Source organism: Chrysemys picta, chromosome 2 (genome assembly GCF_011386835.1).
Source record: "Chrysemys picta bellii isolate R12L10 chromosome 2, ASM1138683v2, whole genome shotgun sequence".
NCBI classification, from domain to species: Eukaryota; Metazoa; Chordata; order Testudines; family Emydidae; genus Chrysemys; species Chrysemys picta.
This window is the reverse complement of record NC_088792.1, coordinates 83713280-83725468: the sequence shown is the minus strand read 5'-3', so window position 1 is coordinate 83725468 and position 12189 is coordinate 83713280. Positions and strand designations below refer to the sequence as shown.

At 42.7% G+C, this 12189-nt stretch overlaps 1 protein-coding gene across 1 annotated transcript; it reads left to right on the top strand.

Annotated features, from left to right (window-relative positions):
- The first annotated feature begins 703 nt into the window (after nucleotides 1-703).
- Nucleotides 704-4259, top strand: LOC101949658 (C-C chemokine receptor type 8-like). Its single transcript, XM_065582402.1, has 2 exons — nucleotides 704-858; nucleotides 2677-4259. Exon 2 carries the CDS (start codon nucleotides 2686-2688, stop codon nucleotides 3730-3732), a length of 1047 nt encoding a protein of 348 aa, XP_065438474.1. The 5' UTR covers nucleotides 704-858; nucleotides 2677-2685; the 3' UTR covers nucleotides 3733-4259.
- Nucleotides 4260-12189: the final 7930 nt, after the last annotated feature.

The following is a 12189-nucleotide window of genomic DNA, read 5'->3' as shown; positions in this document are numbered from 1 at the left end:
TACACAGCACTATATAAAACTATCATAATTTGAAGCCAATCCTGGTTCTGCTTGGGCCAGTATTTTGTCAATCCTGGTTCTGCTTGGGCCAGTATTTTGTCCCAAACCACATGGACTGAATGCAGCAAAATGTACTCAAACAAATAAGCAAATCTCTCAACTTTAAATAAAACTGAGTTTTCAAAAGTGGTTGAAGAGATGTGTAGGTGTGTGTGATTTCGTATCTCATTGAAACAAGTTTGTACATCACTAACAGACAGGTGCGTAAAAACAGTTCTTGGCTAGATCTAGCATGTCGGCTGATATCAGTTACAAGATAGAAACCAAATATATTTTTTGGAAATTACATGCCCGGTCTTCAACTGCTCTAAATTGGTATAATTCCATTGACTTCAACAGAGCTACACCAATTTACACCTGCAGTACATTGGCACTACTCGTCCCTGGCATAGGTTTTAAGGGTTTTTAGTTTCTATTATGGAGGTGGCCACAGTGGTTTGGTTTTTTGCTAAAGGCAAGAGAGTCAATTGCGCAACCCTTGCACACACTGGAGAGCACCTCCTCACATGCGTAGACCTATTCACTTCAGAGAGTGTGAGGTTGATACCTTCTTACAGAAACTATTTATAAAACCTTTCATGTTCACCTTTTCCTGTTTACTCATCTATCTTATACTATCTCTTGAACTAGCAGGTTTGCCTCCATACTTATTCTGTAGCTGTTGGGAGTCTATATATCACAACCGCTCATCAGTCTCCACCACCAAGGGAAAAGACCATTTGGACACATCTGTGATCAAGGGAGGAAGACGACACAGTAGAACAGGTACCAAACCAAGTCCTGCTTCCTTAGTCAAAGGTAAAATCCATCTATATTAAATATACTGTCATCTTAACTGTAGTTAACTAACTATAGTTGACAAGGGGGAGGCACACCTTGAGAGATACTTGTCTCTAGATCATCTAGACAGCAATGCTTTTTCTACTTGATTGTTAGGCCAACTGAGGTGGAGAAGGGAGAAGAGATCCTCCATGGAAAACAGTGAATTTTCGAAGTCATAAAGATGAGATGAGGGTATCAGCAGCATAACAATAGCCTAAACTTCAGAGATGCTGAGCACCTGCATCTCCTATTCATTTCAGTAAAATTGCTCTTGGATTATATGGGTGTAAATGAGATCATATTCAGATGAATTATATGTATATATTATTTCACATGGCATATTTATTCTACATAAGTCTATTGCTTTATAAATATTAAACAATTATAGAATGATACGTTAATTATGTTGGAATTATAGCAGAGACTAAGATTAGACAACATAGAAGACCAGTGCATTTGTCATTTTTTATTATTTCTAACTAAAGATCTTCGCATGAAAATAGATCTTTATTTTTTGGAAAGAGATTCTCTGTACATAACATGCTGATTGACTGTTATCGGACGCCACATGAAAGGTTTAGTATTTGGACAAGGAATGACGGCATCAGAGGGACTAGATAGTAAATTACAGTCCTGATTTCCCGTCCCCTCCCTCCGGACCTGGCACAAAGGGGACTCTCCCTTACCGGATCTTCCCACTTTGGTGCAGCCCCATTCCAATGGTGAAAGAGCTTGTGCAGAGGTAGAGGGAATTTGCCAGGTTAATAGGGACAACCCCCACTTCCCCAACAGGACAGTGTAGGTTTCTGTAAGAAAATCCTCATGGAGATCTGCTTCCTCTGAGTCCCCTCCTAAATATTCCCCACCCACCCACTCAAAAGTGGATGATCTATGTCAAAAATAATAATGATGCCTAGCTCTTCTTATCCACGTATTTCAAAGTTCTGGATGAACCTTCAAGCAACAAAGAATCTGTTTTTCAAGATTATGGCAAGAAAAATGCAAATGTTTTACGAATTAGAAAAAAAGTTCTTACTAAATTGATTGCTTTTCATAGTTTTTCCTGATGTGTCAGGTCCTCCTTAAAGGGAAGGTGTACAGCACATTCTGCAAATCCAACACCTTTAAGTTGTCTCAAGTTGAAGTACCCAAAAACTGATCACCAAAAATTACTAGTCACTTTTGAAAATCCTGGCAATAATATTGTTAAATTGTACTCACTGGAATGCGTCATACATTACGGAGAGAGAAACCACCAAAATTGGTTTTGATTTTCAAAACTAAAAAACTGAGCTAAGACAAAAGACTGCAGCTCAGCTTGGGTAAAAATTGTTAGGTAGAGATATAATGCCAACAGGTGCTTTGTCCAATCAAAATTCTGACTTTTATGAGGCTATATATCTTCTCAGAAAAATGCTCTTTATTATAATACATGGAGACCTGGATTCTGCTATGCTTAGGGCTGGCTTCCACACAATGTTTGTACCAGTATAACTGTGTCACTTAGTGGTGCATTTTTTTTAAACCAATAGAGTTATTCTGATCTAACCCCTAGGGCTGTTGTTGCAGTGATAGTGTAAAGGTGCATATTCTACTGATATAGCATATTTTCCCTCTTGTATGGGAGTAAGCTCATAACTGCATTAATACTGAGGGCGGGGGAGGTTCGCACTGCTTTATCTAACCAGTTTACTTAAAATGGTATAATTGTGTTTCGACAAGCCTTTACACTGATCAGTACCTTATTCCTCAAGCAGACACATAATCAATTAATTATCTCTTTTTTGTGCACAGGTCTTCAAGATGACTCTTACAAGCCCTTTCCCAAACATCACAGAATATAACTATGTGTATGATGAAGGTACCTCTCCTTGCAGTGAAGGCAATGGTTTCAGCAGGTTTAAATCACTGTTTCTTCCAATAGTTTACTGCCTGGTGTTTGTCTTCTGCCTAGTAGGAAATGCCTTGGTCATATGTGTACTCTTGACCAGGAAGAAAGTCACCACCATGACTGATGTGTGCTTGCTCAACCTTGCAATCTCTGACCTGCTCTTTGTTGTCCCCCTCCCATTTCAAGCTCACTATGCTTCAGAAGAATGGATTTTCGGAAATGCAGTGTGTAAAATGATGGCTGGCATTTATTACATAGGCTTCTACAGTAGCATTTTCTTTATAACCCTCATGAGCATAGACAGGTACATAGCAGTCGTTCATGCTGTCTATGCTATGAGAGTTCGGACAGCCACTTGTGGCATAATGATAAGCTTACTCCTGTGGATGACGGCTGGTCTGGCTGCCATACCAAATATGGCGTTTAACCAAGAAGTGGAAATTGAACAGTCTCGCGAGTGTGTCCCCAAATATCCTCCAGGCCAAGAGACCTGGCGATTTTTCATTCAGTTTGAAGTCAACATCTTGGGCCTTTTGATCCCGCTCAGCATCCTCATTTACTGCTACTCCCACATCCTGAAAAATCTGCAGAGCTGCAAAAACCGGAACAAGATCAAAGCCATCAAGCTGATTTTCATCATCGTGGTCGTCTTTTTCCTTTTCTGGGCTCCCTTCAACATTGTGCTTTTTCTAGACTCTCTGCAGAACTTGCACGTCATCAACGACTGCGAGACGAGCCAAAGGCTGAAGCTGGCCCTGCAGCTGACCGAATCAATCTCCTTCATCCACTGCTGCCTGAACCCCGTGATCTATGCTTTTGCTGGCGAGATGTTTAAAGCTCACCTTAAAAAAATGTTCCAAACCTGCAGTCGTCGCATTTCTAGTAGCAATTCAGCCAATCATTCTCACTCCTTGCCCACTCAAGTATTAGGCTATTCTGATAGTGACAGAGTTCTGTAAGCTTTCCCGCTCCCTGCCCAGACATACATTCTAACTGCGTTCATTTAAATACAGCGATTGCCCTATAAATCGTACTAGCATTGACTTAGCCCAGTGTCCTACCTCCACTGTTTATTTTTTAGGGACAGAGGAAAGTTGGTCCTGGATTTTGACTTCCACTCCTTCAAAAATTGCAGAAATTCCTCCAAACACATGGAGTGAAAAAAATCCATCTACCCACATACAGAGATCCTATCTAGAAACCCACACATGCGCAGAGCATGTCATCACCAACATGATCTGACACCTTTGTGGACAATGGAAGCCTGCAGTGATGGGTTGTAGCCCACGAAAGCTTATGCTCTAATAAATTTGTTAGTCTCTAAGGTGCCACAAGTACTCCTGTTCTTTTTATAGAATTGCAGGACTCTTAATGTAAATATTTCCATAATAGTATGCATTGCACATGCTCAGTGCCCCTTCTTCCTCGTAGTATTTTTCTGTATTAAATGTGTATTTTTCTTGAATAAAGCAAAATGGCATCTTTGTATAACTGACTTCCTGACAGTTTCTATAGTATAAAAATCTGGGGGAGCTTTACGTAGACAAGCATTAAAACACAAACGGGGCTGGAGGGGGGGGGGATATCTATTGAGTTCTGACTTAATTTTAAATGTGTATGATGGCTTCTTTTAAAGTTTCCTAGCAAAACGTTCCCTCCTGATTGGCTGCTTTTTTTTTTGATGATAATTATTCAGTGTAATCATTGTGTAATAATTTTCAGAGACTATAGTTAACTGTGACGGGTTGGATCACAGAAACCCCCTTGGGAGCTGCCACCTGATGTGCAACGACTACCCCTGCTTCTGTTTTCCCTGCCAGCTCAGGACTCCAGCACCCTGTCTTGCTGAGCCAGACACTCCTGTTTGGCTCCACACACAGATCCAGGGTCTGAATCTCCTGTCCCAAAGCTGCAAGTTTACCTGAAAACAGCTCGCAGTAGTGTGCTTGTCTTTAGCACTCAGATGCCCAACTCCCAATGGGGTCTAAACCCAGATAAATCCGTTTTACCCTGCATAAAGCTTATGCAGGGCAAACTCATAAATTGTTCGCCCTCTATAACACTGATAGAGAGATATGCACAGTTGTTTGCTCCCCCAGGTATTAATACATACTCTGAGTGAATTACTAAATAGAAAGTGATTTTATTAAATACAGACAGTAGGATTTAAGTGGTTCAAAGTAGTAACAGACAGAATAAAGTAAGTCACCAAGCAAAATAAAATAAAATGCGCGAATCTATGCCTAATCAAACTGAATACAGATAATTTCCTCACCAGTTCCAGAGTGCTCCCTTTTACAGGCTAATCTCCTTTTAGCCTGGGTCCAGCAATCACTCACACCCCCTGCAGTTACTGTCCTTTGTTTCAGTCTCCTTCAAGTATCCTGGGGGGGGGGTGGAGAGGCTCCTTCTTTAGCCAGCTGAAGACAAAATGGAGGGGTCTCCCACAGGTTTAAGTAGACTCTCTCTTATGGGTGGAGACCTCCCTCCTATGCAAAGCCCAGCTCCAAGATGGAGTTTTGGAGTCACCTGGGCAAGTCACATGCCCCTGCATGACTCAGTCTTTGCATTGTCCACATGGCATCTTGCATGTCTCCAGGAAGACTTCTCATGTGGATTGGAGCATTCCAAGATGCATTGTTCCCTAAGTGTCTCCTGATCAGGTACTTAACCTGGCAAATTCCTTCCTAAAGAAGCTGACCACATGCCTCACAAAGCTTACTTAGGGCTGGTCCCCACTTAGTCCGGACTTCGGACTAAGGTACGCAAATTCAGCTACGTTAATAACGTAGCTGAATTCGAAGTACCTTAGTCCGGACTTACCGGGGTCCAGACGCGGCCGGAAGTCTCCCCCCGTCGACGCTGCGTACTCCACTCGGAGAGCTGGAGTACCGGCGCCGATTGTGGGCACTTCCGGGATCGATCCGGGATCGATTTATCGCGTCTTAACCAGACGCGATAAATCGATCACAGAACATCGATTGCGTGCCTCCGGACCAGCCGGTAAGTGAAGACTAGGCCTTAGAAATCAGGCAAGCATACAGCCCATATTCTTAAGCTCGAGTAGAAAATGATATATACGTACAAATAGGATGAATAGATATAGTAGATCACAACCCTTACGGAGATATGTTACATGGCACAGGCAGCACAAAACATATTCCAGTTATGTCATACATACATTTATAAGCACCCCCTCCCCATAAAGCCTTATGGGGTACACTGTCACAGTTAACCAACAAGAATATATATATTTTTATTGCTATTTAGCTTAGAAGTCAAATGAATCATTGCACATTTCACTGGCTGGCTGTGCACAGAAATCAGCTACAGTTTTTCAATATATGGCCTGACTCACCCTTCAGTTACTCCAGTTTGACACAGATGTCACTCTCAGTTTCAATGCCATTATGACTGCATAACACTGAAGACAGACAAGAGTGAATCACATTCTTGTATGGAAACCTCTGAGGGCAGAATTTTTTCTTATATGTTAGTTTGGTGCATAACCTTTCTAAAATGTAGAATGCTCTGCTGCACTGTGCTATTGGCCAAATCCAACACCCACTGAAGTCAGGGGGAGTCTTCCCCATGACTTTGATGGGCACTGGATTAGACCTTATGACTCCTGTATGTCCCCCCACACCCTGGCAATATATGTTATGATCATTCCTGAAGACAAACTAAATTGACGTACGATGCACTGGAATCTTACATCAAAATAAGACCTCTCAAATTCCCTTTTAGGCAAGTCTTTTCTCAAAATTCCAATAATAATTCAAGGAAAGAAAACTAAATTTATGTTCAATTGAGGTTGCTATAAGCAAATTTTGAAAGAACAACAAAATCTAGAAAATATACAGGTGAGGAACTGTCAAATAATTGACTGTGTCAAGAAATAGTCTAATCTTTTTCAGCAACTCTACCTTCCATTTTTAAAATATCATTACAATTACTGTAATGTTACTAATTAATGACCTGAAATATATTTCTAACTTTAATTCTGACTTCTTGTTGTCATTTCTCATGTCTCTACAAAGAGCAGAAATATATTGTGATTTAATTACAGTACTTCCATTTCTCCGAAGACTTTACGTAGTTAGAAATTGTGAAGCACTCCATTTACATATTCATATTTTCCACTCTATTCTCCACATTTAGTCAGAGTTAAGGTTGGAAATATATATTGTATATGCTCCTCAGATGGACTACATCTCTCATGATACACCACAATCATATGACTCCCATGATGTATGGCCTCCCTCAAACATTTTAGGTTTGGAACAAAATGTTATGGTTTCAAGTTTTTCTTCAAAAACTTGAAGTTTTCTGTGGAAAGTTGTGATAAAAATTAATTTTTCTTCACTTTTGTGAAAGTTTTCTTATGGGTGAAAAAAAGTCAATACATTTTCTGACCAGCTGTTCTGGAAACACTTCCCCGGAGGGTTACACAAGTATTTATTAATCGGCTGTACAGTACTGGGGATCCAGTATCTGGGTTTCTCTCTCTGGCTCTGGGAGAGGTATGTGGTTTGCAATTGTTAGAGATAAACAAAACAGGCTTAGTCACAATGATAGGCAGTGTGGTGCAGTGGCTAAGACAAGGCTTTGTCATAGTAGAAAGCTAGATTCTGGGCCTACAATGACCTTGTAATAAGCTCTTTGTTCCAAAAATAGGTGTGGTGGAGTTTGACTAGAAGATGTTCTGTAACTATTTTCTAGATAAGTGTTCATAGCCTTACTCAAAAATAAGGGTAGTGAATTGCATAGGAATTTAAAACAGCACTTATAGGTGAGATTTAAATGGCCATTCTTTTCTCTCATCGCTCAGAGAGCTTTCATATTTATAAAATTTCCCTGCATATAGTGAGTGACAGCACATTTTTCTTTATACCATCAATTTGCAATTGGGCAGCTTCAGACTGGCAAACAAGTTTGTTGTTACCACTTTAAAAAGTACCTTTCTTTAAAAGCTATGCACTTCCCTAAAAAAGAATTCTAGGAATCTCTGTTATGGGAACAATGATACATGAAATGTTTGACCATAGCTGAAATCTTATTTTTCTGCTAGATGAGCACAAAGAAAAGACACTCCCCAGGGGGAAAAAGTTGCCCACTATCTATTTTTCAGCAGCTTATTATAAACTTTCCAGAATTTCACATTGCACAATAAATACACCTATCTGTAATTAGCCAAAGATGACAATCAAACTTTTATTTTACTAGAACACATGCAAAGACTCCCGATATTCTCCATTTTTTCCACTATCAAAATGAAATTCTTTAATGGGACCATAATCATGGTGCAGCTACCACTGCACCATAATACTCAATTTGATTTTTCTCAGCGTTAGACTTGGAGTTTCTCCATGGACAAAGTGAGGGCCAAGCTGCTGATCTGTTACTGAAATAGTGGGTGTGGATAATGGAGAGCAGAATATGTCCTGGTAGATACACAGAATCCTGAACACAGAAGGGAAGGAATGTTTTCTAGCCTCAGTACAGTGGTTCACTTCAGGGCTGCTGTGTTTGAAGCTCTAGTATTTCAGAATCCAGAGACAAGGTAGAAAAAAACCCACGTCATTAAGTGCTTAATTCAACTGCATGTGCAAGGGAATCTGGGACTTCTGCTCAGCAAACTCTTCAACTAGATATAGAGTAGTACACTCAAGCAATGAATCACAATTTAAGGTCAACAACGTTAATTAACTGAGGATTCCCCGAGGGCAGGGGATACTTTCCAGGAGCGTTGAATCTGACAAAATAATCTTTTTATAGGTGTTGAATACACCAGACTTGAACAGCATTGACAAGACAAGGGCAGAAAAAGTTCCGTCCCAATTTCAGGTTCTTACAAGTCTGTAACTAAGGGAAACAAGACCTGCATAGCATGAGGATGCTGAGACCATTGAGGCATGTGGTTAATTCAGGCTCCTCTTCCTCGCTTTTTTTCTTTTATTGTGTTGAGCTTCTTTACCACTGTGTGGTCAAGGCTGTATAATAATTAATTCTTTATATCTCCTGAAGACTGCGCCTTGCAAATGAGCATGTCAATGCACTTGCCAAACATTAATTAGCAAAATCTCACAAGAAGAGGAGAAATAGATCCATTTTACCGATGAATAAACTGACTTGCTCCAGGTCACAGAGAATGTATGATTACAGGAGGGAAGGGGAGAATACAAGCAGCCATTCCCCCTAGATTGCACTGACCACCAGAGTTGACAAGACATGCAGGAAAAATATATTGCATTCTCTCATTCACATGCACTTTTAGCAGTGGTCAGTGGCAGAGGTGGGACTTAAACTCAGAAGTCTGAATTTCCAGCCCTCTACAATAACCAGTAGAGGTTATCACAGAGATACTGCAGCCACCAGCCAGATACATTTAGCATATGAAAAGGAATTCAAACTGTCAGCTCCAAAAGAAAAAAGTCATTTCTATCTGGTACATTAAAAGAAATAGTTCCAGTAGCTCATACAACGAGCTGAACTGATCAGGGCAGAAATGTTGCCCTCTACCCTCTTAGCTTTAGAAATTTCTCTAGGCCTCCCCAAGTGTTTTTCCAAAACATTTTTTTCCTGCTTCGTTGTTTTAATTCTTCCTGGAACAGCCAGCATTAACTTGGTTGGCTGTTGCACCTCTCAGGATACATTTATATTTCTCTTCTCTCCGCTTTTCATTTTTGTACATTTCCGTTTCTGTTTCTTGATATTTCTGTGCTTCACTTCATGCCCAGAGTCTAACAGTCTTTGTTTCAGATTTAACTACAGTAAGGAGCATACGGGCCTTTAAGAAAAGAGAGGTGTTTCATTAACAGACAATGAAAATGCAAACATACCAGTTGTGAAGGATTGCTGACCCCTTTGAGCAGTGGAGGGAACGGGGACAAAAGATGATTGGCCCCACATCGGCCTCTTTTTTGTGAAATGTCCCCTCTCCAGTGTTCATTGAAAGAATTATTTCCTTGGACATGGGGCCAAGATTTTCAGGAGAGAAAAGAGGTGTGACAGAGTGGAATCCCACTTCTGTCTCTTTTCAAGTGACCTTTTTCTAGTAGAACACCTCATGTGATGTATTTACAGTCTTCCTTTCCACCACTTTTGTAGACTGCACAGCTCCCGAGGCACTCACACAAGCAAGAAGCACCTCCCACTCTTTTCCTCCCTCTAATGGTGCGGGACTCACCCCTGCGGTGCCTCCTGCTGGTCGTCTCAGGGAATTAGCTCTTTTCCAGCCTGGGCACCCTCTGTAGGCTGGCGTCCCGCTTGTAGCTGGCCCTCATGTCCCTCCCGGACCCCGGTGCCCCTTTATCTGGGGGCTTCCCCCTGGCAATACCCCCCACCAGTCTCTATGGGTCTCCCCTCTCTGGAAAACCCCCAACCCTCTAATCCCCACCTTGCCTCAGTCTGGGCTACTGCCAGCCATCACCAAGCCCCTGCTCCCTGGGGAGTTACCAGCCTGGAGCCAGGCCCTGCTTTCTCCCAGCCTGGAGCCAGGCCCTGCTTTCTCCCAGCCTGGAGAGAGACTTCTCTTGGGCCTCTGGCTCACAGCCTTTTTATACAGGCCAGCTGTGGCCTGATTGGGGCGTGGCCCAGCTGCAGCCGCTTCCCCAATAAGCCCAGCTTCCCCCACACCCCGGCCACAGCCCTCTCCCCTGGCTGTTTTAAGCCCTTCAGGGCAGGAACGGGGTAACCACCCCGCTACACTTCCCTTTTGTGCTTTCTTCCTGTAGAACAGTTTTTAAACTAAGGCCCAGGCCATCCCTAAGTGGGTGCGGGGCCCAGGGGCTCCCGCCTGCTCTGCTCCCCTGGCTCCCAGCCACGCCACCAGTGAGTGCTGGGGGGCGGTTCCTCCCTGCCCCCCAACTTAAGCCTGGGAGCCAGGGGAGCAGAGCAGGCTGGGTCCGGGTCCCTCCACTTCCCGCAGGAAGTGGTCAGCCCCCCAAAGCCCACACAGCCCCCCAAAATGGCTAGGGATGGCCCTGGTGAGGAGCTCCCTCCCCCCCCGGCTCCACCCAGGCCCTACTCCTACTCCCCCCTTCCCCAGGCCACACCACCTCTTCCCACCCCCGCCCCACCTCTTCCGTGCCCCCACTCCATCCCTTCCCCAAGGACTTCCCCAACTCGCCCCGATTTCCCGTATCATAGGGACAGCTCTGCCAAGGGCTGGGGGAAATCCAACAGGTGCAGAGGAGCATGTGGTTCAGACAGAGACATCCCTTAGTGGAGGATCTATTAATGGAGATTCTCTATGTCCTAGTAAGGAGGAGAGGATGGAAGATGATAAAATATGGGTAGGGTCTGATGAGAAACAGTCAACTGAAAAAACATCCCATTCAATTACATCACATAATGGCAGACAGCTAAAAAGTGATAATTTTTAAGTGCTTATATACGAATGCTAGAAGTCTAAATAATAAGTTGGGTGAACTAGAGTGCCTCGTATTAAATTAGGATAGTGATATAACAGGCATCACAGAAAGCTGGTGGAATGAGGATAATCAATGGGACACAGTAATACAGGGTACAAAATATATCGGAAGGACAGAAAAGGCTGAGCTAGAGGGGGAGTGGCATTATATGGGAAAGAAAGCGTAAAATCAAATGAAGTAAAAATATTAAATGAACCAAATTGTATAATAGAATCTCTATGGAGAGCAATTCCATGCTTCAAAAATAGGAATATAGTAGTAGGGATATACTACTGGCCACCTGACCAGGATGGTGATAGTGATTGTGAAATGCTCAGGGAGATTAGAGAGGCTATAAAAATAAAAAACTCAGTAATAATGGGGGATTTCAACTCTCCCCGTATTGACTGGGTACATGTCATCTCAGGATAAAGTTTCTTGACACCTTAAATGACTGCTTCTTGGAGCAGCTGGTCCTGGAACCCACAAGAGGGGAGGGAATTCTTGGTTTAGTCCTAAATGGAGCATAGGATCTGGTCCAAGAGGTGAATATAGCTGAACCACTTCTCATAAAACCCCATCTCATAAAAGATATACTGGCATTGGAAAAGGTTCAGAAAAGGGCAACAAAAATGATTAGGGGTATGGAACAGCTTAATAAGGTTGGGACTTTTCAGCTTGAAAAAGAGACGACTAAGCCCTGGTCTACACTATGAGTTTAGGTCAAATTTAGCAGCGTTAGATCAATTTAACCCTGCACCCGTCCACACGACGAAGCCATTTTTGTCGATTTAAAGGGCTCTTAAAATCAACTTCTGTATTCCTCCCTGACGAGGGAATTAGCGCTGAAATTGACCCTGCTGGGTCGAATTTGGGGGTAGTGCGGACACAATTCGACGGTATTGGCCTCCGCGAGCTATCCCAGAGTGCTCCATTGTGACTGCTCTGGACTGCACTCTCAACTCAGATGCACTGGCCAGGTAGACAGGAAAAGCCCCACGA

Bases quoted from the DNA above. Each gene is read 5' to 3' on its own strand.
- LOC101949658 (XM_065582402.1), top strand. From the start codon at position 2,686: ATGACTCTTACAAGCCCTTTCCCAAACATCACAGAATATAACTATGTG.